This window comes from Microtus oregoni, unplaced genomic scaffold, assembly GCF_018167655.1.
Source record: "Microtus oregoni isolate MIOR12 unplaced genomic scaffold, Mior012 000005F_ref0000423, whole genome shotgun sequence".
In the NCBI taxonomy this organism is placed as follows: Eukaryota; Metazoa; Chordata; class Mammalia; order Rodentia; family Cricetidae; genus Microtus; species Microtus oregoni.
Genome location: NW_024543064.1, coordinates 6,193,875 through 6,219,509, shown reverse-complemented (window position 1 = coordinate 6,219,509; position 25,635 = coordinate 6,193,875). Strand labels below are relative to the sequence as shown.

General features: G+C 41.4%; 1 protein-coding gene across 10 annotated transcripts in view; it reads left to right on the top strand.

The window, feature by feature from the left end:
* LOC121447913 (arginine-glutamic acid dipeptide repeats protein) overlaps positions 1 to 25,635 on the top strand; it is a 372,377-nt gene that overhangs the window by 172,693 nt on the left and 174,049 nt on the right. For all 10 annotated transcript variants that reach the window (XM_041651205.1, XM_041651199.1, XM_041651198.1 and 7 more), the window contains 2 exons: positions 20,674 to 20,779; positions 22,893 to 22,989. In XM_041651205.1, coding sequence (XP_041507139.1) covers positions 20,674 to 20,779; positions 22,893 to 22,989 — 203 coding nt within the window. The remainder of the gene's footprint in view (positions 1 to 20,673; positions 20,780 to 22,892; positions 22,990 to 25,635) is intronic.

The following is a 25,635-nucleotide window of genomic DNA, read 5'->3' as shown; positions in this document are numbered from 1 at the left end:
CCAGACAGCTGTTGATAATACATCTTTGTTTCCTGGGAAGTGAGGATGGCTCTGTGCCATTAAGTATTTACTACTGAAGAATGCTCAGAAATCTTATTGACATTTATTATTAGGAGTCTTTTATTATTTTTGGAAGTTTTGTTTATATTGAAACACAGTAGATTTTAATTAACCATGACACAGTTTTCCAAATTTTAAGAAATAGTACTTATAGCTGGGCATTGGTGGCACAGCCACCCAGCACTTATAAGGCAGAGGTAGGTGGATCTCTGTGAGTTCAGGGCCAGCCTGGTCTTCCGCAGGAGTTCCTTAACAGTCAAAGCTGTTACACAGAGAAACCCTGTTTCTAGAAACAAAACAAAACAAAAGGATACTACTTATTGATAGATTTATCTAGAACCAGGGTAGTATTTCAGTTTGTGTTCTAAGTTTTATTCATTATTAATTCAGTTAATACACTATTGGCTACGTTATTACAAGTCTTGAGCCCAGTGTGATGGCTTGCAAATCCACTCCCAGTCCCTTGGGAGACTTGGCAAAAGGATCAGAGTCTGGAAATCTGAGGCCAGCCTGGGCAATATAATGAGGCCCCCATCCAGAAAACAAATAAGAATGAAAAATCACCTGCAGTTTCTGTCTCTCTCTCTTTTTTTAAAAAAAGGAAAGGAAAGTGCTTGTTGGCCTTATAAAATGTGGCAAATTCTCACTGTAAACAATCTTAATTTTGGCTTCCCTGGTTGACTGGTGTTTTGTTTTGTTGATCTTTCTACCCAGTGGTGTATAGACTTTGTGCCATTTGTGAGTCTACATCTCTAATTCACATTGTGTTTTATATATAATTGTGATGAGGTAATTTTAATTCACTGCGAAGTAGATTGTTCTTGGAAAAAGGAGACCCAGCTGGCTTCTTTTTTCTAATTCTACACTGGCTAGCTGTGCTACTGAGACAAACTATTTAATCTGTTAGGGCATTGGTTTTCATAGCTGTCAAATCGAGATAACACTCATTCTGCTTTCTTCTCAGGGTTATTCTCACGTGAAAATAATGCTCTGTGATGCTGTGTTTTGGAAACTTCACAGTGATAAATAATGTAGGCATGTGGTCTTTCAGGTTGTGTCTGTTCTTACATAAACAGGGTGTGCCGGCATGTTAGCAGGATGGCACAGATGGTCCATGGGTTCAGGCTCCTGCTCTCTGCTCTGATATCTTCAGTGTGTTGTTTTCTTTTGGAAGGTCTCATCATGGTCACAAATGGCTACTGTAGTGATAGCTACCATGAGATCCAATTCTTTATGCTACTGTGACTCAAATGTGGCTTACAGATTGAACTGCCAGCAATCCACCATGAGATAAGTGCAGAAATGGAGAGTAACTGATTAGAAACTGTTAAAGCCAGTTGGTGCTCCTGCAGGGCTTTAATTATACTGTGCAAAAACATTGCTCTGCAGTGGACTCATAGACACTGGCTCTCCACAGACAACTGGCTAAAGGCAGGGGGATTAAGGCCAGAATTTTTCAGTAGCTTGGCTGACACTGGGGTGCTTGAGTATTGATTTGGCTCTTCCCCGGTACTATAGCAGCTCTGGTACCGGGGAAAACGATAGCTGAGTAGGAATCAGCACTGTGTGCCGTGATTGGACCATTCTGTAGAAGAATCAGCACTGTGTGCCGTGATTGGACCATTCTGTAGAAGGAACAGCACTGTGTGCCGTGATTGGACCATTCTGTAGAAGAATCAGCACTGTGTGCCGTGATTGGACCATTCTGTAGAAGGAACAGCACTGTGTGCCGTGATTGGACCATTCTGTAGAAGAATCAGCACTGTGTGCCATGATTGGACCATTCTGTAGAAGGAGCAGTGGGCTGCGTTCTTGCCGCTCCCAGTTGCCTTGCTAGCTTATGCCCCTAAATAACAACACACAAACTGTATTAATATAAACACTGCCTGGCCCATTATATCTGACCTCTTCTTGACTAACTCTCATATCTTGCTTAACCCATTTCTAATAGTCTGTGTAGCACCACAAGGTGGTGTCTTACTGGGAAAGATTCAGCATGTTTGACCTGGCGGCTGGCTCCATTGCTTCTGACCTCACTTCCCTTCTTCCCAGCATTCTATTCTGTCTACTCCACCCACCTATGTTCTGACCTGTCAGGCCAAGCAGTTTCTTTATTAATTAACCAATGAAAGCAACAGATAGAATATGACCTTCCCACATCATTTTGATAGACATACGACCTTCCCACATCACCATTCAGCGTGGAACTAGATCCCTAAACGCAGCACTCCACCCAAATAGTAATAGCCACAGGAGTTACAGCCATTTTTGATATTAGAAAAATTTTAGCCCACACTAAAAACATGCAGGAAGTACCAAAAACAGAGTAGAATTAGAAAGAGACTATATGGTTTTGTTTTTAGAAATTAACATTTTCAACAAGTTCTGTATATTGGTTTATTTTAAAGACTTAGTTTTTCCTCATGAGCTAACTTGAATTGTTTTGATTCAGTTAAGATGTGGAAAGATGACTTTAAAAGGTTTGAAATAGCCGGGCGGTGGTGGCGCACGCCTTTAATCCCAGCACTCGGGAGGCAGAGGCAGGTGGATCTCTGTGAGTTCGAGACCAGCCTGGTCTACAAGAGCTAGTTCCAGGACAGGCTCCAAAGCTACAGAGGAACCCTGTCTCGAAAATCCAAAAAAAAAAAAAAAAAAAAAGGTTTGAAACAGATACGAACCTCATGTAATCTTGCATGAAATGCATTAGGGTGAAACTCATTAAGAGTGAATTTAAAGACAAGTTCATGAGAATGCAGTGGTGCTGGGTATAGTGGCATATGCTTGAAATTCTAGACCTCAAGAGATGGAGTGGGACGGCCATGAGTTCAGTACCAGTCCAAGCTGCCTTGTGAGTTCCTGTCTCAACCAAAAACCAAACAAGGGTAGAACCTGGTGCTTAACCACACAGTTAGGGAATATTTACGTTTGTAGCACTGGCATCTTTTATCTACTGCACACAGTGCCTTTATGGTGTCTGAGGCATAAAACTCTCCTTTACCCTGGTGGAATTGTTCTTACAGGTGTATGTCCCCCTTCCCTGCATTCTCCGCTTAGAAGAACTCTAGCCCTTGCTTCTTCTTCTTTTTTTTTTTATATATATTTTCTAAGCCCTTTGTGTTCATACAATGCAAACACCCACATAAAGCGTCTGTAGTGTGTGAATCCCTATAGTGTGCAGCCATCTCCTAGGCCCAGGAGGACTTTACTGTTCCCTGGTAGCGGCAGCCCTTCCTTTCCCCACAGAACTAACTACACCTTGACTTAGACCAGTAATCTATGGCTCATTATTGAGTGTGGCTTTCTAGACACTAGGTTTTCTTGGTCTATAATATGTCTTATAAATATGTTACATTAATAATCTGTTAAGTCTTCCCCTTCCTTTTGTTTTAGTTGTTGATACCAAGGCACTTGACCAGGAATCTTGTGCCATCTGAATGTCACTGTTCGCACAGTGCCTATATCCTCTGCATTTCCTGTAGCTTGATCCAGCTATTGGGTAGTCTTAAGACTGATCTATTTGAGCAGAAGCATAGTTAGTTTTCTTAGTCGCTGCCCTATTGCTGTGAAGAGACATCATAGCCATGACAACTCTTAAAAAAGAAAGTATTTATTTGGGGCTGGCTTAGTTTCAGTGGTTAGGCCACCATTATCCTCATGGCAGAAAGCATGACAGCTCTCAGGTAGACAGTGCTGGGGAAGAGCTGAGAGTTCTACATCCTTATCCACAGGCAGTGTGAGGAAGAGAGAGTCACTAGACCTGGCTTGGGCTTCTGAAACCCCAAAGCCCTCCCCTAGTAACATCCTTCCTCCAACAAGGCCACGCCTTCTAATAGTACTACTCCCTGGTGAGCAAGCATTCAAATCTGTGAGCCTTTGGGGAACATTTTTATTCAAACCACTGCATTAGTGAACTATATTTTTTGTCAGGAGCCACAAAGCTGATTTTATTTACTTATTTTTCTATCCACCTTTTCCTTAGGAGTTGCAAAAATGTAGGTCTGTTTCGTTTTCACTTATCAGCTGGAGGGAGTTTCTGTGGCAGTGCACACAGGGCTCCTGCCAGCCAGCACTTCTTAACCTAGGTGCACAGGAGAGACCATCCTCCTCTTTGTTTAGTGTTTCCAGATACTACATTAGAACTTGAAACCCTTAATCCTTAGAGAAGTCAGACTGCCCCATCATAATGTAGTGGGGTGCCACTTGGAATTGCTCCTGAGTCTTTTTGATAGTTGGAGCTTGATAGGTTTTTCTTGACTGTATATGTAGGTATTCCATTCTCGCAGATGCCTACTGCAGAATCCCTTTTCCACAAAAAATTCTAGTTTTTTTTACTGGGAAATGATATTTCAAAAGCATAATCTAGTTTGGGTTTCATTGCTTCTAGGCAATGATTTGTACATGAACAGTGTGAAGCTGCATCTGACTTAAGGGGCACACCTGTCAAGTGCACCTTTTCATCATAGTAACGCTCCTCCCTTCAGTCTGAGATCACAGACAACTGAGACAGTTGTTCTCATGCTCTCATCTGCCCGAGAGTACGGTGTGAGCGGTAGCTGCTCATGCTGCAGCTCCCAGTGCTCAGCATTGTAGAAGGTTAGCCAGGCAGGGTGGTGCACTCCTTACTTACCAGCAAAGCCATGTTTTCATTTGATTCAGAACATTGTTCTCAAAGCCCAGTGATGATTTCTCTCTTAAAATTTGTGCTGCCTTCACCTACATGCATGAATTTTTCTCAAGTCCAGTGATGTTAGAGAACATTGGAGGCTGATCCTGAGCTCCTGATCCTCCTGACTATACAGGAATAATCCCAAGCACAGGGATCGCAGTCATGCACAAACAAGCTTTTGCCCATCCCTCTCTCCTCATCCTTCTCCTTTTCTCTTTGATTCCAACCCCTCTCCTCCCCCCCCCCCCCATGTGCAGGTGATACTCAATTGAAATCCTCTTGTAATCTTAAACAACAGGATTATAGAACCACACTGCCATATCTGGCTGTTTTGTTTTGTGTTCCCTTTTTTAAAAAATGAAAGTTATTACTATTATTTTTGTGTGTTGTGCATGTGCCCTGTGACAGAGCATGCACATGGGATAACAGAAGTCAGAGAAATTCCTTCCTTCTTCAGTGTTTTAATTTTCTGTTTATTCATTTTTTTTTTGTTTCTGGGTTTTCATTTGTGAGTTTTTGCTTCATTTCTAGTGTAGGCTCATTACTGTGTGAGGCCATATATTTGACACTGCCTTTGTTTTAAAATTCTGCATTATATTTACTTCTTTTGTCATGTTTGAATACTTGACATGGTTTTCTCTTTGTTTCTTCATCATTACAAATACTGTTTTGCTCCCCCTTTTTTGCTTATAGTTACATTATATGAAATTAACCTCAATATTTTTGCTCTTTTAAAAATTATTAATTACTGACTTGATTTTATTTTGGAAAAAAATCTCAGTGTTTGTAAAGTCCACATTAACTTTTTTTTAAAAAAAAATTATTTATTATGTATACAAAATTCTTTCTGCGTGTATGCCTGAAGGCCAGAAGAGGGCACCAGACCTCATTACAGATGGTTGTGAGCCACCATGTGGTTGCTGGGAATTGAACTCAGGACCTTTGGAAGAGCAGGCAATGCTCTTAACTGCTGAGCCATCTCTCTAGCCCTGATTAACTTGTTCTTCACAGCCCTCAGCTTCCCCAGTACTGAGCTTTACAGTTCTGCTCCACAACACTATGTTTTTCTTGGTCCTTTTTTTGGTAAACTTAATTTTCCTAAATTTTTAGACCTTTGTGGTTGATTAATATTATTTCCTTTTAATTTCAGAATTTTCCTTAGTTGTTAAAAAAACAAAGGAACATGGCTGGAGAGATAGCTCAGAGGTTAAAAACACAGGCTGCTCTTCCAAAGGTCCTAAGTTCAATCCCAGTGACCACATGGTGGCTCACAGTAATTCGTAATGAGATCTGGTGCCCTCGTCTGATGTGCAAGCAGAACACTGTATACGTAATAAATACATCTTTAAAAATATAAACCTTAAAAAGCAAACAAAGCCAGCTGGTGGTGGCATACTTCCTTTAATCCCAGTGGCAGAGGCAGAAAGATCTCTGAGTTCCAGGACAGCCAGGACTAAAACTATCACCACCAAAACACAAAACAGCAGTAATAAAAGTGATGGCTGAACTGATTTCCTGTTTTTTTTTTTTTTTTTTTACCCTTTACTTTTACTGGGCATTTCTTTTTCCTTGAACCTTTTCCCCGTTTTACTGAACTTTCCATTGTTAATAGCTTCTTCCTGCAGTGGAGCCTTGCCTGTGTTAGAGTTCCTAACTGGCCAGTCTGTGTCTGCTTCTTCAGCCTTACTCCATCTACGCTGTCTGCCTGGCCAAACCCTCCCTCCTCTCAGCACATTGCCCCCCTCCTTACCTGTGTGGGGAGTTCTTCCTAACTGTGTCATATTCCCCACGCTTGGTGGTTGATGGGAATTTGGTCTGTCCTTGTAGAGTCTGTGTTAGTTAGCGTTTGTGTTTGTTTTGTTGTCAGCACGAGTTTATTTGACTTACCATTGATGTATTTATAAGTGAGGAATATCTGCAAACTCTCCTGTCCCTGGAGCTATCCTCTCAGTTATCCAGTATACATGACGTGTTAGTTTTTATTTAACCTCAGGGTCACAAATACTGATTTCTAAATCTTTTTTAAATAATTTATTTAATTTTTATGTGCCTTGGTATGAGGGTGTCAGATTCCTTGGCACTTGAGTTACAGGCAGTTGTGAGCTAGCATGTGGGTGCTGGGAATTGAACCTGGGCCCTCTGGAAGAACAGCCAGCACTCTCAACCGCTGAGCCATCTCTCCAGCCCCTGATTTCTAAATCTTTACATGCTATCTGTCATGACTGCCAGCATTCCATCATAAAGCCACAAGGGAGGAGCTAGGTACAAAACACAAGGCCAACTCAGACAAAGGAATACTTTATCTATTCACCATGGCTGCCCTTTAATAGCCCAGCCCATGCCAGGTCAGAGCATACACACTACTTTCTGTGTCAGGGATGATTTTTACAAGAGGCCTTGGTAGTCTTCTTTTCTCAAGTAGACAGGCAGAGTAGTGTAAGACTGACAGGTGATGAGACTGGTTGCCAGAACTGGTTCCTTGGCAGCAGTTTTATATTAAAACTTTGAGTATCCTGATTGTTACAGAGTATCCAAAGTAGAGAAGCTTAAAAGAGTTAACTTTTCAGGGAAATTTTACATTGAGCCAAGGGAGGAACTTTTGTTATTTTGTTATTGTTCCTTTTAAATATATTCATCTGATGTAATATTCCATCAAACGATTAGAACTTGAAATTTTCAAGTATGCGCTTATGCCATTATAAATTTCATAGAGATTTGGTGTATATGCACACATGCTAACATTTGTGAATATAATTGTAGACTTCAAGTAGGAAAAAATCTCTAAGATGTATTCATTAGATCAGTCTTATTGTTTGTTTTGTGTAAATATATCAAGTATCATTAATACTAGAAAACGATACATTCCAATATAGGTAACACCATACAAAATGATATTAACTTGCCAAAGCAAAACTTTGTTTTTGGCTCCAGGAATAGCTAGGAATCACCCTCTGAGTCTTAGGATCTTTTGAAGTAACTAGTAGGGTTCAGACTGTAACAACTGCTTCATCATGGGAGACCCAGTGGAGTGCATTTGGACCCCTGAGTTAAAAACCTCCAACTGTCACTTGGGAGGCAGAGGCAGGCGGATCTCTGTGAGTTCGAGGCCAGCCTGGTCTACAAGAGCTAGTTCCAGGACAGGCTCCAAAACCACAGAGAAACCCTGTCTCGAAAAACCAAAAAAAAAAAAAAAAAAAAAAAACCTCCAACTGTGTGGACATTATGCAATACCCTGCAGGACATGCAGGGAGAAACTGGGAACCTCTTTTGTAGAGCTTGATTTGAAATGTAGCTGCCAGATGCTAATCTCTGCTGTGGCATGGGATTCCATTTTCTTGGGCATTGTTTCATCGTATGTTCCAACAATTTCTACTGCCAGGTAGAACTCTTGACAGTTTTCCCTTGATATATGTGGATAGTGGAATTGGATAGAGATTTCCTGAGCTTCTCTCCTGGTTGTTTCTCCCTCATTGAGGAATATGAATGTTCGTCAGGTGGTAGTGTTTGTATTATGTATTAATTACTGTGAGTTGGCTTTCAGTGCTTTCTTTTGAAAAAGGAAAACAGAAGATTAGGGAAATTATCTTGTTCGGTGTTTTAAGGTCCTTGTTTAACACTAGGGAGTGGACAACTTGGCTATGTGTTTGTGCAGCTCTGGGGGCTTCTCCCTTGTAATCCTGTTAAGTGCATGCGCAGCAGCACTGACACAGAGTGGCTTAGCTCTGTGCTTGATAGTGCTTTGATCTGGGGGCTCTACGCAAGCGTCCAAAGATAGGATTCTTTGTTCTCAAAATTAGAAAATGAATAGATCCTGGCCAATCCCCGAATTGTAGACACTTAACCAAAAGCAAGGACTCTTCCGGGTCTGAGGCTTGGCTTCCTTGTTAATGGCTTTGAAAAAACTCATTTGCATGTATTTATTACTTTTCATATAAAAGATCCTTTGCTGTTTTGTATTTTAACACAAGGGGCAGATGTCTCTAGCTTTGAACTGTGCTTTGCTGTGTGTCCTTGCTGCTGAATGTTCTTTGAACATGGGCAGCTCTCTTTGTTAAAAGGCCAAACCCCTTGGTGAGATGTTCTGGGAAAGAGGACCCCTTGATATTTGAAAGGTGAGAAATCCATTTAAACCATTTGATGGCTTCCAACAGCCCTGCCGCTGGCTTCTGCTTGTTTTAATGTAAGTGATAGATGCTCTGGCTGGTTGTGTTCAGTAATTGGATGTGAACTCTGTAATATAAGTGACATTTCATGGCAAATGTGAAGGCCCTGTGGATAGCATTCAGTTTCAGTGTTGCCTGCCTTCAGGTTTAAAGGTAGAAAACCATAGCAGAATTTAATTATTGGAGCATATATTCAAAGATTAGTTCAATCATTGTGCATGACAGTGAGCATGTGATTTATAATGTTAGCATGTGCAGTGCAGGCATAGAAATGCTAATCCAGCTGTGTGTAAAGAGGACGGCCGGCAATATAGTCAGCAGTTTGCTGCCACATAGTTCTCCTGGAAAGACATATCTGTAATCAAGAGGAGTTTGTGCAGATAACACACAGGAGAATGTTATGAAAGTAGTACTCCTTGCTTGCTTTCAGGAAGGTTTCAATTACATCTTATTAATGACTCCCCTGTCCCCAAGTGTGTGCACAGCCTGCCTGGAAGGTACAGCGTAAACAGGCTTGGGCAATTCAGGTTTATTTAATTCTTGAGTTTTCGTTTTGTTGTTGTTTCGAGACAAGGCTTCTCTGTAGCTTTGGAGCTTGTCCTGAAACTAGCTCAAACTGACCTTAAACTCACAGACATCCACCTGCCTCTGCCTCCCGACTGCTGGGACTAATGGCATGCCCCACCACCCCGTCTCATTCCCCATTTTTAAAAGTACACGGCTGCATGATGTTTTATTATTTAGATGTGTTATGTTTTAATTATTACCTGTTCATAATGGATTCTCCTTCTCCCTGTTCCACCTTTCTCCTCTGTGTTTTGAGTCTTATTTTTCAGGGATGGCAGACCCCGAATTGCTGTGGATATTAGATTTTTATAGTTATCTTTGTGTATATGCAAAACATTTTTAGAGGGCTAGGAGCTCTTGCTCAGCAATTGAAAGCACTTGCTCTTGCAGAGGACCTGGTTTCAGTTCCTGGCTCTCATGTCAGGTGACTCAATCATCTATAACTCCTGTTCCAGAAGATCTGTGGTCCTCTTCAGGCCCCTGAGCACAGCACACACATGACATACATACACACATTCAGGCAAACACACACATAAAAATAAATATTCAGAAGTATTTTTAGAATAAATTGCAGTAAGTGATACTGCTAGGGAAACAGGTGAATATACTTGTTATTTTGGTAAATATTATCAGGTTTCCTGAACCAGGCAGCTGTGCCAGTGTTCTGCTTCTCTGTAACGTGATCTAGCAGTTTCATCAACTCGGATGCCTGCTAGCCCGGACAGTATCATCTCAGTTGACTTCTGTTTCTCATGGTTTTACTTTTAAAAAGGATTTATTTTACCAGAGAGACAGAAACAAACATACTACCAAGGCTGTGCAGGTGCCCCTGGAAGCCAGAAGAGGGCATCAGGTTCCCAGAGCTGGAGTTAAAGGTGATCTGTAAGCCACCTGATGGGGCTCCTGTGACACAAACTCAGGGCTCTGGGAGAGTAGCAGGTGCATTTTAACTGCTGAACCATCTGGCTCTCCAGCCCCCTTACATTTTATATTTCAGTCTTTGGCTTATTTTTTAGAATAACTTTGGAATAGAATATGAATTATAAATACAATTTCACTTTTTCTTATATGACTTCTCAATCTCAATAGCATTTATTAAATAGGTGCAATATCTTTATCACTTATTCTTTTTTTTTTAATTAAGATTTCTTTACTTAATGTGCACTGATGTTTTGCCTGTATATACTGTGCGTGAGGATATTAGATCCCCTGGAACTGGAGTTACAGACAGTTGTGAGCCGCCATGTGGGTGCTGGGAATTGACTGGGTCCCCTGGAAGAGCAATCAGTGCTCTTATCTTGAGCCATTTCTTCAGCCCTATCAACCATTTTTACAATTGCATATCACCTTTTCTCTATTAGTGCTGGGAATTAAACCCAGCGCATGCCAGGCAAGTGCTATACCGCAGAGCCACACCCCCAGCCCTACATTGCACTCATCTGCCCATTTCTAAGGACATCTTAAGGCTATTTCTCTGTCCACTTTTGAAGTCCCCAAAGTCTCAGTCTACTTTTTCCATCGTCAGGATCTTTTGAGAAGACTACCAATTTTAATGAATGTAATGCCCAAAGCGATTACACAACATTGTAAACAGGTGTTGCTTAACTGGTCTTACATGGTTGCCAAATGACAGGTTTCATTGCTCCTGACTTTTTTCTTTGATATCCAAGCATTTATATGGTTATCTAAATTAGAGGCTCCGGAGTGGGCCTGCTGCTCTTGTGGAATGCAAACTTTCCAGGGTCTCTGTACATCATCACCCCCACCATTCTCACTGACCTTTTGTAGTGAAGCAGGTGCACATTAAATTCTGGTTGTATGGTTTAATGAAAGGATGGCTTAAAATGAATTAGCACTATTTTTGTCAGTTGTTTTTATTGTTATCCTAAGTTATCTCTCTTCTGGAAGTTTCAAGATATTGTATTTACATCCTTACATGACAATTGGTTTGATTTTTGCATCGGGGTTTTTGTCTGTAGTGGTGCCTGGCTGCAGGAAAAAATATTGCAGCTGACATGGAGTGGTTTTGTCTGTGTAAACTGATGTGCATGTGAGATTATGGAATAAAGAATTGAGATTAGGCTACTATTTTATAGTAATTTGGTGTGCCAATATTTGAGCACAGCAGTGTTGGTTCTGAGTTGCCTTTTTTTGGTAATGAAAATGCTCCCGGGCTGGAGAGATGGCTCAGTGGTTAAGAGCATTGCCTGCTCTTCCAAAGGTCCTGAGTTCAATTCCCAGCAACCACATAGTGGCTCACAACCATCTGTAATGAGGTTTTGTGCCCTCTTCTGGCCTGTAGACACACACACACAGACAGAATATTGTATACATAATAAATAAATATATATATTTTTTTAAAAAAAGAAAATGCTCCCTATCTTGATGATGGGGTGGTAAAAGAAATTGTTATTCAGTGTTACAGACAAGTTAATTTTATTGTATGTAAGTTATACCCCAGTAATTAAAAAATAACCTAAAAGTTAAAACTTGATTTTCAAAAATGTGGAGAATGATTTCAAAGAAAAGGTAACTGTAAGACATTAATATTAGTGCTAGAACACGAGGGGATTCTTTGTGACAAAAAAATCCTTATTTTAAAATGGTTTATGGCCCTTAATTTCCTGCATTAGCACTCTCTCCTCACCCCCCCCCCATACACTTTTTAAAAAAGCATTTTCCCAGCCTGCTTATAGTTGACTGAATACACTGATCAATTGCCCGAGGATTAATCAAGTCTTCTCATTTCCTGCTCTCCATCTCTCCTCTCCAGTAGCAGTGGTCCTTTGTTGTCTGACCTGTACTGAACTATGCTTTTTGGGCATGTGTGTATTAGAAAAACGGTGTGGAAAGTAGACTGACAGGTACTAGAGGTTGCGGTCCTTATTTGGTTTGAGTCAATAGGGAGAAGAAAAATAATTAAGACATTTAAAACAGGAAAAAACTAATTTCTATGAAATGGGAAGTGTAACTTTGCAGTGTTCCTACTGATTTTCTTCTTTCTTAGCCCAACTATTTGAATTTATTCATGGTCAATTAGGAGTGTTTGTTAGCTGTAATTAGATTTCTGTTATTATATGGGCAAACTTTACTTAAATAAACAGTAACTTCTAATTCTGCAAGTCTTAAGCACCCCTTAAAGTGCAAATATTTGTTCTGTGAAAAGCTATTTTATTACGGTAACCAGATCCTGCAGTTTGTGGCAATGCAGAAAGTAGTAGAACAGAAAGCTCAGCACCTGGAGCTTAGTGGTTTTGCTGGGCTCCCGTAAAGTAGACGTGATCTGTTTCAGCTAGAGTCTGGCAGAAGCCATCTGTACAGCTTATTTCATCTGGAAAGCAGCTAGCTCAAGTGTGATCCCAGAGGCTGCAGGGTCACATCAGTTCCATAGTGAGCCAAGACTTCGTGTGCCTTTTCCTGAGTATTTTCTTACAAGCACATCTCACAAAGGGTAGATGCTGTACACCTCTGAGGGCGGAGACAGAGCAGAAACAGAAAAGCTGAGGCCCAGAAGAAATTGAAAATAAAAATACTCTTCATTTTCTGAATTTTGTTTGTTGAAAATATAGTTTTGCTGGGTGCTTAGGAGGCAAAGTCAAGTGGATCCCTGTGAATTTGAGGCCAGCCTGCTCCACATAGTAAGTTCTAGAACAGCTAGGGGTACATAGTGAGACCCTGTTTCTAAGCAAAGCAAGGACTGGGAAGATAGCTCAGCATTTAGACATACATGCTGCTTTCCTAAAGAACCCAAATTCAATTCCCAGCACCCATTTCAGGTGGCTCACAACCACCTATAACTCCAGCTCCAGGGGCATCTGATGTCCCCTTGTCTCTGTTGGCCTTTGCACTCAAGTGTACATACCCACACAGACATATATATCATTAAAATACAACAATTTTGAAAATTAGTTCAGTAATTTTTAAGAATTTACTTGAGGGTTGGGCATGGTGGCATCTTTAATTCCAACACTTAAGAGGCAGAGGCGGGTGAGTTTGAGACCAGCCTGATGTACAAAGTGAGACCCTGTGTAAAAAAGGGGGGTGGAGGGGCTGGAGAGATTGCTCAGTCGTTAAGAGCTTTGCCTGCTCTTCCAAAGGTCCTGAGTTCAATTCCCAGCAACCATATGGTGGCTCACAGCCATCTATAAAGTGACTTGGTACCCTCTTCTGGCCTGCATTGTATACATAATAAATATTTTGGGAATAAAAAAGGGGGGGGTGGGAAGATTTCAGATCCTAAGAAGTTTGAGAACATAAAACACATGTTGACTCATAAAAATCTTCTACAAAATATTTTGCCATCAGGTTTTGACACAGCAGAATCTCTGCGAGATGACTTTAAACCCTAAGTTGATAATTTTTGTAATTCAGTGCCCCGTGGTCCAGGTATCTTAGTTACTGTCCTATTACTGTGAAGAGACACCGTGGCTAATTTACAGAAGAAAACATTTCATCTTCCTAGGTTAGCCCATGATAATAACAGGCATGGCGCTGGAGCAGGGGCTGAGAGAGGGCTGTCCTCAGATAGCTACTGTCTGGTCTGTGAGGAAGAGGCAGGGAGAACCTCAATCCCACCCTCAATGATGTGCCTGACTCTTCAACAAGGCCACACCCTTTGTAATCTTTCCAAACAGTCCACTAACTGGGAATCAGAAGTTTACATAGGAGCCTGTGGGGCCACTCTCATCAGATCACCTCACCAGATCCCACCTTTCTGTAACACCCTGTCTCTGGTATGTAGAGAACCCTGTGACTTCTGTCTGTTTCGCCACATGGCCAGCCCTGTTATTGTCACCACCACCACTCAGTTATTAATAAGATGACAAATTTTAGCTTGTTTAGGCTTGAGTTTTGATAATAGAAGTTCTTAAAGTAGAAAAAGCTTTGGTAGGAACTTAGGGACATGAGGCAGTTTCTTACTGAGATGTCTGTGAGCAGCTATCTACTCTCTATGTAAGGAGAGACAGATGTCCTTTGGACCAAAGGAAATTTGTGTTTATCTGGTGTGACCTTAGCTCCTGGAGTAAACATAGTGTTAAGGTGACAATCGGGTCTTTGGTTGGTTGGTTGGTTGTTGGCTGTCTGATTTTGTAGATCCTAGTGTATGGTCTCACATGTAAAAGTGAGCCTCACAGTTTGGATGCTCACCTTACTAGACCTGGATGGAGGTGGGTGGTCCTTGGACTTCCCACTGGGCAGGGAACCCTGATAGCTCTATGGGCTGACAAGGAAGGGGAACTTGATTGGGGGAGGGGAGGGAAATGGGAGGAGGTGGCGGGGAAGAGACAGAAATCTTTAATAAATAAATAAACGGAAAAAAAAAAGTGAGCCTCAGAACCCAAAGATGGGTTTTTTAAAGCCCGAGTGTAATGTTTAGTGGATTAATTAGTCAGTATTCTCCAGGAGACAGAACCAATGAGATACAAGGGGAGGGGGAGGGTGTTTAGGGATGGCTCACATCACCTCATTATGGAAGTTCTGAGGTCTTATGAGCCACCTGCACACTGGAGACCTGGGGAAGCTGGTATCATGGCTCATTGGGTCTGGGGACCTCAGAGTCGGAGAAGCTAAGGTAGTAGAACTGAGAGCATCCCTTGCAGCTCCAGCAGAAAGTGAATTGGTAATTGCTTTATTCTTAGTTTATCCAGGCCCTGAGCTGATGGATAGCACTGCCACTGTGACCGTGGCATCTGTCCTCCTTAGCCCACTGTCACACACTGGCCTCCGAAGGCACTTGTACAGACACTCGCAGAAGTAGTACATTGCTGACTATACTTTATTCACTCAGATACCCAGTATTAATCATGACCATTGATTGACTAGTTAACAACAGTGTAGATGATGGCATATACAAGAATATTCTTTAGTTTGCTCTGTTTGTCTCACAGCATATTTCAAATCCCCCTTTACACATACCTTATCTGTGTGTGCATTTAGTATTAATGACAGCACAGCAAAACATTATGGCATGCACCTGCAGTCCGAGCACGTAGGGGCTGGAAACAGGAGGGCAAGGAGTTCAAGATCAGTCTTAGCTACATAGTTCATGACCAGCCTGGGTCACATGAAGTCTTGTTCCAGAAAACAAAAAACTAGTAAGTTTACAGTAGAGGCCAAGAAATTGGTCTCCCCACTGCAAATACAGTAGCTAATTGCCTGAAAATGTCACTGCTCATACGTAGTATAAAACTAGGTAGACAGAGCCTTAGTAAGTTTTGACACTGTAATTAACAGTTGAGAGGTGGTTTCAATTTTGTGTGTTTGTGTGTGCGTGCATATGTGTACCTATGTATCCGTGTGAGAGAGATACATGCTCAACTGTTCAGACATGTGTTGAGGTCAGAGGTTATCATCAGGATGTCTTTCTCAGTCACTTCCTCACCTTATTTTGTGTGGGTGATGTAGAGTGTGTGTGTGTGTGTGTGTGACACACCTTGTATGGTTGCTCATGCCTTAAATTTTACATGTATTTTTCAGTTCAGTGAGAGTCCAGCCATTGATGTAGAAGAATACCAGTGTTAACCTGCAGATATCACCACCACCACTTCCCATGTAAATCCAGAAACTCTTGTGACCCCTTCCCCCAGCAAATAGCTGTCCATCTTTGGTTGGTCCTCTAGTTCTGTGGTATCTCCTCTCTTGGTCTTCATTTCTGTGTGGATGAAGGTGGTGGAAAAGCCTTTTCTTGCTAGTGGGTGATGCTTCTTCCTTCAGGAATACTGCCCAGGGTGCTTTCACTCTGGAAATTTCTTGGTTCATTATTTAGTGATGGCCATAAATCTCTATGAGATGTATGCTAGTCTTCAGTCATATCATTAGTAAATAGTGAGCGTGCTAATAGAAACACTTAATCTGCTCCTGGGATTCCTCAAGTGACAAGCCTACCTTCCAGCCCACTCCTACATGTCTTGTTTCTATATTGCCTTTACTTTATATTAGTGTTGAGGCTGAGAAAAGTAAAACCTGTGACTGGTTTTTTTTCTCTGCAGAACAGTGACAGTAATCAAGGTTTATGAGAGCTAACCATTCAGCTTCTATGAGTGGACCCCAAATCCTCACAGTCTAGTGAAGGAGGAACACAGATTGTATGTGAAACAGAAGCCAGAGGTTGTTAACATACAGAGTTTAGCGCATTGTAAAACCAGGATTCAGACCCTGAACCACATGATGTTCTGAACTTACTTTTTGGGCTTAAAATTTCTGTGATTTTTTTCCAGGCAGTGATGATACACGCCTTTAATCCCAACACTCTGGAGGTAGAGGCAGGCGAATCTTTGTGAGTTCGAGGCCAGCATGTTCTACAAGAGCAAGAGCTAGTTCCAGGACTGGCTCCAAAAGCAACACAGAGAAACCCTGCCTCGAAAAACCTAGATAGATAGATAGATAGATAGATAGATAAATAGATAGATTTCTGTGATTTTCATCAATTATTTGATTTAGAGTCCTTCCTGTGGTTAATGTTCTGAAACCCTCAGTGTGACCTGAGTAGGGATTCTCCCCTTATAGCAGACAGTGTCCTCCAGAAAAGACATTGCACTTTGTAACCCTGTTGGATGGTAATACCAGTGAACAGATGTATCATAGTTTAGTTCCATTTGGTCTACTGGGTCTGGTCTGGGGAAGACATATGTAGCATGCTTAATGAAAACACAGAGACAGCCGGGCGATGGTGGCGCACGCCTTTAATCCCAGCACTCAGGAGGCAGAGGCAGGTGGATCTCTGTGAGTTTGAGACCAGCCTGGTCTACAGAGCTAGTTCCAGGATAGGCTCCAAAGCCACAGAGAAACCCTGTCTCGAAAAACCAAAAAACAAACAAACAAGAAAACAACAACAACAACAAAAAAAAACAAACCCAGAGAAGATAATAGGAGTTAGATCAGAGAAACAGAGCAGTAAGCCACTAGAGACCTTTTACCTCTACTAATGCTTGAAATGAAGGGGGAATCCTCAGACTGCCTAGACTGCACTATGGATTCCTTTCTCTTCCCCTTTATATTCCTCTCTCCATCTAGCCATATCTCCTGTTTCCACCTCCTTAGTGCTGGGATTAAAGGTGTGTGACTCCCAAACGCTGGGATTAAAGGTGTCAGCCACCACCACCTGGATCTGTTTCTGGATCTATCTGTGTAGCTCAGGGTAGCCTTGAATTCACAGAGATCCATCTGCCTCTGTCTTCCAAGTCCTGGGACTAAAGTTTGCCACCACCGTCTGGCCTCTGGTGGCTTAATTTTGTACTCTGATCTTCAGGCAAGCTTTATCTATTAAAATCCAATTAAAATATCACTACAGAATATAGTTATTAACATGGGAAGAGACCCCAAATATCAGTTGGCCTTCCCATCTGTTCGCTTTTTGAGGACCCTAGGACAATAAGGTAACTAGTGGTTGCAGATGGAATTGCAGTCTGTACCTTACAGTTTTAGCCTAGTACTCTGAAATAACCCGCTATTGTTAGTCTTTTATTAAATTGCTGGCCTATTTAGAACACAGTTTCATTTGACTCCACCTTTTTTGTTGTGCTGTATCTGTGGAATGGAAGTATGGGTTTAAGTGCTGTTTGGTGGGGTTTTTTTTTTTGACACAATACTGCCGCCCCCTGGCCATTGGACAGGACTGCATCAGGAGCTCCAAAAGCTTTTCAAGAGTTGCAGGTCTGTTTACAAGTAAGCCAGAGTAGGTTTTTTGTTTTATTGTGTGAAATCAATGGGCCTAGTTGTGTCAGTTATTAACTAGTAATGTAGAAATGGCACACGTAACAATTTCCAGAATTTCTGGCTAGGTTCAGAAAAAACAGACAACTTAAAATTGCCAGTCATTGAACCTGGAGAGTCTTTCTGATGCCGTGCAGGTTTTCAGGCTTCTTAGGTATGTTTCAGTAATGAGTAGATGCTTAGATAGTAGAGCACAGTTCCTGGGGCTGCTGGTACCCTGAATTCTGGCTACTCTGGGAAGTACTCCATTAGTGGGACCTGGTGAGCATCTGCCTGAGATCAACGCCACCCTTATACAAGCCATTCTGGAGGGAGAATGGCTCCACATTTACCCACAGGGTTCCTGACAGATGGTGGGGCTTTCCTTTAAACATTTACCTGGTATCTGATGCCGTCTTTACATTTTCCACCAGTTCCTTAAATTATTCTCATTTACAGTACAAAAGAGAAACTCAAGATCTTAGAAAGTTACCAGAGTCACACAGATATGGGTAGTGATGGCATCGGGAGTTCATCGCGACAGTCTTTCCTGTGCTTTCTAGTTAATTGTGTCCTCTGTTCTATAGTGCTTGGACTAGGTCTCCATGACCATTGTGCTTTGGCTTCTATAAATAACAATAACAACAATGACGACAACAGCAATGGCTTTCAACCAACTTTGGCTTCATTTCTCCACACACAGAGAGAGTTAGCAATGCTTAGAGACATTTTTAGCTGCCACAACTTGCGGAGGGTGCTACATCCAACAATGGCAGGGCAACAGAATTACCCTGCCATGTGTCAGTAGTCAAGAGACGAGTCTATTTCCAGTATTGTCTCTTATTGTGGTGAGTTTATGCTGCTCCCTGCAGGCTCAGGGGTTCTGTTTTCCTTACTAGCAGTGTCATCTTAGTCTTGCTCTTGAGTTTTGTAAATTTATTGAGGGCCAGACCACACCAGTGCTCAGCTTCTTTTCAGTCTCAGCATTGGGTGTTCTGTGCTGTGTGCTGGTATCCCAGTTGGTCTGTCTTGTATTTCTTTTTTCTTTTTCCTGTCTGTATTTCTTTCTGGTCTCTGCCTTTGCTTAGAAGGAGTGCACTGAGGTCCTTTTCATTTTTTCCCCCAGGGTACACATTCCTTTCATAGTGTCTCAAAGAAGGTGGCTGCTCCCTTCTTTAAACTCTTACAGTCAGCACTTTTTCTATGAACCTTCTTATACTGTTTGTCCTCAGTTTTTCTTCTGTAGAATAAACAATATGAGCTAATTTTTTGCCATTAAATTTTTCAGTGTAAAAGTATGAATGAGTAAAATCCATGGCCTACACACGGTCCTTTGTATACATAGTCTGTCTAATGTAAACCAGCAGTGATACCCTCTTCCTGTGGTCATGCCTGTTTGACAGTTGCTGCAAAGCAAGAATCCCGATGTTTATGATATTTATTGTGGGATAGCATTCCACATTCTGAGTTAACGTTGAGACTTGCAACAGTTCTCTCCCTGCCTGTGCTCGTCTTTCAGTTCAAACTATATTTGCCTGTTTATTAAACCAAGGTGGGTCTTCTTTTATTAAAGATTCCTGCCATAGTTCAGAATTAAGCTGTTCTCTTTACAAACATGAGGCAGTTTTTTTGAGTTTTGATCTCTGCACTTTGGTCAGTGAGCCTGTGAAAAAGGTAGAAGCTGTCAAGGGGGACTGTACTGCCTTTACCTCGGGTTAAAACTACTTTATGAATCCCAGGAAACTTCAGTGTTTGCTGAGTTGAGCTGTTTCATAGCCTAGCACACAAGCAATGTACTTGAAGCTGTACCCTATAGCCTTTTTGTTTGAGCTGAGAACCAAGGTAACTTTTAGAAATATGTGATTAGTTGTCCTATACACACTTAAAGGATGATGGTCAACATGGGGCTCTTTATTTTTTACCAGTAGTTATGTGTAAGCTGTTTTGTCCTCGGGAGTCAGGTAATAAGGCAGGTCCTATTGTATGGATATACATTCTCATCACCACCTGTTACCCGTGGTGTGCTTTGTGATTTTGGCATGCAGCAGTGACTTCCATACAGTTCTGTGGCCCACAGTGGAGGGAGAATTTGAGACAGTTTGTCACAGGCAAACCTTGGAGGGGAAGAGACTGTCAGGTGTCTCTGGGTAAGTTCTTTCCAGCTTGTTACTTTTAATATTTCTCGATAGTGTGCTCTGATTGTTATTTACCAAGATGGTCAAGGATTAAGCTAGAAATATGTACCATATAGAGCTCTGCATTGGCATTAAAAAAATGTGATAGTGAGTGAGTGAGTCGTGCTGAGAAGCTTCAGGATCCGTCTCTCTTGTTTCTTGAGATGAGCAGTTTTGAGGATTATGGCCTGAGGGGTGTGGTGGCCAGGGACCCAGGTATTGTGCTGCTGGTGGTTGCTGTGTTTCCTGCTTTTTGCCCATCCACTGTGTAGAGGACTTTTGGTCGTACGTATGATATGCACTTGGAGGCACCTGAAACCTGTTCCTAATGCTGTTAGATTTTCCTTTTCAGAGTAAGAGGGACCATCTACTCATGAACGTCAAATGGTACTACCGTCAGTCTGAAGTTCCAGATTCTGTCTATCAGCATTTGGTTCAGGATCGGCATAATGAAAATGGTACGTATTCCCTCACGATGCCGTACTTTTCAATCTTAGCTTTGGGTAAAGTTCTTTTTTAAAACATCATTTAAACCGAGATTGCCTCTGGTAGAATTTCTCTCAAAAGAGCTTGTTAAAAAGAACATTGCTGGGTCCTTTTTACATATGCTTTTGCAATTTTTCCATTTTCCTTCACAATATACAACAACAAAAGAGGGGGGCCTAGAGAGATAACTCATTGATTAAAAGCATTTACTACTCTTGTAGAGGATCCAGATTCAGTTCCTAGCACCCACACCAGGCAGTTCACAACTGTTTATAACTCCAGTTCCAGTGAATTCAATGCCTGTGGCCTCAATGAACACCTGGTGCACATAAAACACATACATGCATATATATGTTTTTTAAATCTTGAAGAAAATACCAAAAAAATATCAAGAAAGCCCCCTCTAAGTTTGTACTAATGCACATATTTTTAAAAATAGCAGTTGTATAGTTCTTTAGGCTCCTATGTTTAACTTAGTGACTGGTAGTGTTAAAGCCCTGTGTGCATGTGTTCCTTGTCCTTCCAGGAGCTCATGTGCTGTGCTTCCCTACATTTTAGGCAGACAGAGCCCATTTTCAAAGAAAAGCTTTTTGAGTTACACTTTGGAATGTAAATTAAGAGCTGCCTTCAGAAACAGTGGTTTTTGGCAGCTGATTTCCACACTTGCCTTTGGTCTCATATATTGGATCAGAACTTTATCAACATGTAAGCTCTGTATAAATGTACTGCGTGCAACATTTATGCAAGTGTGTAGTAGCTTTTTGAAAACCTGGTCTTGAGAGTTGCCTTGTGCTCCTTAATTCCATTAGTCGTCCTGAGGCTGTGGGAGGCGCTTTGCCCTGGCATTCTGTCTCAGGAGAGTGAGCTTAGAGAGGCTATGGGAGGTTGTGTTGGAGCAGCCAAGGACATGCTGTCTGTGTTTCCCCACTCACCTCAGCCATGGTGAACTTTTCATGGACTTTTTTTTTTCTTTCTTTTTTATTTATTCATTAAAAATTTCCACCTCCTCCCATCTCCCTCCCACTCCCCCCTCCCCTCCCCCTCCCTCTCCAGCCCTAAGAGCAGTCAGGGTTTCCTGCCCCGTGGAAAGTCCACTTTTCATGGACTTTTAAAAAACATCTTTGAAAAGATAAAAGTCAGTTAACTTTTATGATCTTTGTAAAAAAAAAATAGTAGCTTAATAATTCTTTTCAGTCCCAGTCCTGTGGCTTCATTGCATTTTAAAATATTTGATAGTAAACAAATAGATGGGGGCCAGATGTGGTGGTGTGTATCTATAATCTCAGAATTGGGAGGGAGAGAGGAAGGAGACTTATGAGTTCAAGGCAGCCTCAGTATTGTAGTGACTTCAGGGCCATCCTCAGAAACAGACATGCAGAGAGAAAACAAAATGGACAAGTTATCTACATGTATTCATTGTATATTGTAGGGCCAACAGAATTGCTCAGCAGCTGAAGCTGTTTGCTGCCAATCTTGACAATTTGTCTTCAGTTCCCAGACCCACTTGGTAGAAAAGAAAAACTGACTCTTACACGTTGTCCTCTGACCACTACACACATTGCTATGAAGTAAGCTTGCCCAGATATAAGCACATACACATGTACATGCACACATAATAAAACAATGGATAAAATTAAGAGGTATAATCCCAACACTCAGGAGGCAGAAGCAAGTGTATCTCTGTTGGTTCAAGGCCAGCCTAGTCTACGAGAGCTAGTTCCAGGACAGGGTCCAAGGCTACAGACAAACAAAACAAAGTTGTTTCGTCTCAAAAATTAGTTAACACGTTGCTGGGATGTGGCAGTGCACTTCTCTTTCATTTTCATTGTGCTTTTTAAGGTTCAGTACACAGAAGGACTTTGTGAACAGTCTGTCAGTTGTTGCAGCTGTACATTGTGTTCTGTTATTCTTACTACATATCCCGTTTCCTAGTGGCTGTATTTTGGTCATAACTATGTTTTGGTATTTGTCTTTAATAGGAGGTAAACTTGAGAAAAAGGTTTGCAAAAATTTTCTTCTTGTTTTGGGAACTTTACTTTAATATCTTCTTATTTAGTTAACTGACTTCTTTTCTTTTGCTTGTAGACTCTGGAAGGGAACTTGTCATCACAGATCCAGTCATCAAGAACCGAGAGCTCTTCATTTCTGATTATGTCGACACGTACCATGCTGCTGCCCTGAGGTGAGGAGAGGCTGGAGGGTGGGAGCTGACTTGGCTCTGATCTGCTTTGGCAGTCATTGTTTTTATCAGAACCAACAGTGGTTCGCTGGGGTTGCTGAGGTTCCAGAGGTTTCTGGGCTCTCTGCCAACCCCACTGTGGCTCTCCCTGTATCTTTGTTCTGATTCGTTTCCATACTGTCTAAATTAGTGTGTGTTTCTGGGAAGTTAATATCCTAGTATTATTTGGTAAAATTTTTAGGGTGGAAAAAGTCTGAAGATCTGAGGTTAACTTTGTAATGATCAAGTCCTACTGCTAGTAAAGATGGAGGAAGGAAAAAAAAAAGATAAAACAAACATGCCAGCATGTTAATTATAGAAAACCTAGGAATGTACAGAAATTTTTAATAGCTCTTCTTCCAGTTTTTCTTATTTCTCAGTGTTTTTACTAAAGAGCATGCTGAAGAGTGGGGAATATATTGAAGATGCAGTCTGAAACAGAAGGGCATCATTCCCTGCTGTGATGTCAGACAGGTTTGCCTTAAAGCAAGTGTGCACTTCTGCTTCTCCAGAGCACGGTGCCAGGATTCACCACCTGTACACATTGTGTCTCTATGTCTGGCTGATTTGAAACCTCTTTGTAGCATGATTAATAAAAACCCAGAGACATATTGGGATTCAACCTGAAGGTCAGAAAAGCAAAGCAGCCAGCCACTGATTCTTACCTCTACCTCAGTTTGAAATGGTGATTTGCCTCCAGGAATCTCAGAAAGAGACTGTGTCTGAGAGCTGTCTCCTCCTGTCTTATATTCTTCTCTAGGGCTGGGATTAAAGGTGTGTGTGCACCACCATCGCCTAGTTTCTATGGCAAACTAGTGTGGGCACTGGGATTGAAGGTTTGTGTTTTTGCTGCCTGGTCTGTAAAGCTAGCCTGTGAGGCTCTTTTACTCTGAACTTCAGGCAGGCTCTAGTTATTAAAATACATGTGAAATATCACTCCACCACTTAAGTGACATAAGAAGTATGGTAGCTAACATCATCACTTACCTCTCTGTAAATCATAAATAATAAGGTTTTGCCAAATAGTAACAAAACCCTTAATCTCTGTTAAAGAATATGGGTACAATAAAAGCCTTTGAGATTTGCTGACTTTAGCTGAGCTACTTAAACTGAGATGCAACCATAGTTGCCTAGTCCTCACCTGTCACCTGTTCAGCCACCATGCCTGGGGTGTCTCATGCAAAGCTTGCAACGATAGAGCCAGTTACTTGGGCAGAAGAGTGGCAGCATTTATATAGCACTGTTTCTGCAAACATTGGGTCTCAGATACATGTCATAATGGCCTTTGTCTCAACTGTTCATCTGAGCCACTTTGGACCAATTCAGAGACAACACATAAATAAATGCATTGGCTGTGGTCCAGTTGAGCTTTTTTTAAAAATGAAAAGTAAGAGTTTTATTTACATTTTATTTTGTCCTTTTGTTTTTTAATTATTTAAATATCTAAAATTGTTCTCTTGTAATAAGTATGTAAAAACAGGCAGGCAGTGGGGATCGTGCCACAGGGAAGGGGTGTGTATGTTAAACTTGACTTTTTACAGAGCTCTTACTTCATTTTGAGAATGTGGTGGTTTATAAGCCCCAGATTCCCATAAGCCTTTGTATGTTCTTTGTATGGACTCCCGAGCTTAAACAAGCCTACATGCTGAGCAAAGCATGATGATGGAAGTTGACTAGGTTGATAATGGAGGACAGATGACTAATTTAGCATTTGTCCTCATTTGCCTTCTGCTTTTTCTATCTCCTCACTGGTTGAGGTCATGATTTTAAAGGACTTGAGATTCTAGTTTAGGAGATGATGTAAGGTGTAATTGGTTGTCCAAAATGTTTTGACACAATTGAAATGAATATATTTGAAGGTTTCTTAATGCCATTCAGATTTGATGAACAATTCTTACCCAGTTTTTAGAACTGTTTATCTCCCATAACACCGGCTTGTAGCACAAATAATAAAAACCTAGAGCTAGAAATCGGGGTTCTAGCCAAAAACCAGAAAAGCAGAGCAGCCAACCCAGTAGAGAAGCCTTACCTGTACCAAGGCTGGGTGAGCGCAAACTAAGCAGACTAAGCCTCTCTCTCCTCTCATTTTATATTCCCTTTAGTTCTGGGATCAAAGGCGTGCGACTCCCTAGCACTTGGATTAAAGATGTGTGGTACCACCTGGATTTGTTTTTGCATTGATCTTGTGTAGCCAAGGGTGGCCTTGAACTCACAGAGATTCTACCTCGTTCTTCCAAATCCTGGGATTAAGGTGTGTGTGCCACCATTACTGGAACTCTAGAGGCTTTAGCTTTTCCTTTGGTCTTCGGGCAAGATTTATTTATCAAAATACAAACAATAAACGACTATACTAGCTAGACACAGATAGACTTGGATTACTCTAAATAGGCTTGCACTACTCCTGGAAGTGGGAAGCCATAAACCCCTGTCATGGGCCCTGTACCTTGACTTCTCCAGTAGCAATATGTGCTGTACTTTCTTCAGGGTGTCTGACTAGAATCCTTTCTGACCATTAGGTTTTTAATCCTCTTGTGATATTATCTTAAAATTTGTCCAAAAAGTAATAGGTTTTCTACAAAACTGTCATCTCCAGTTTTTTTAATGATTTAT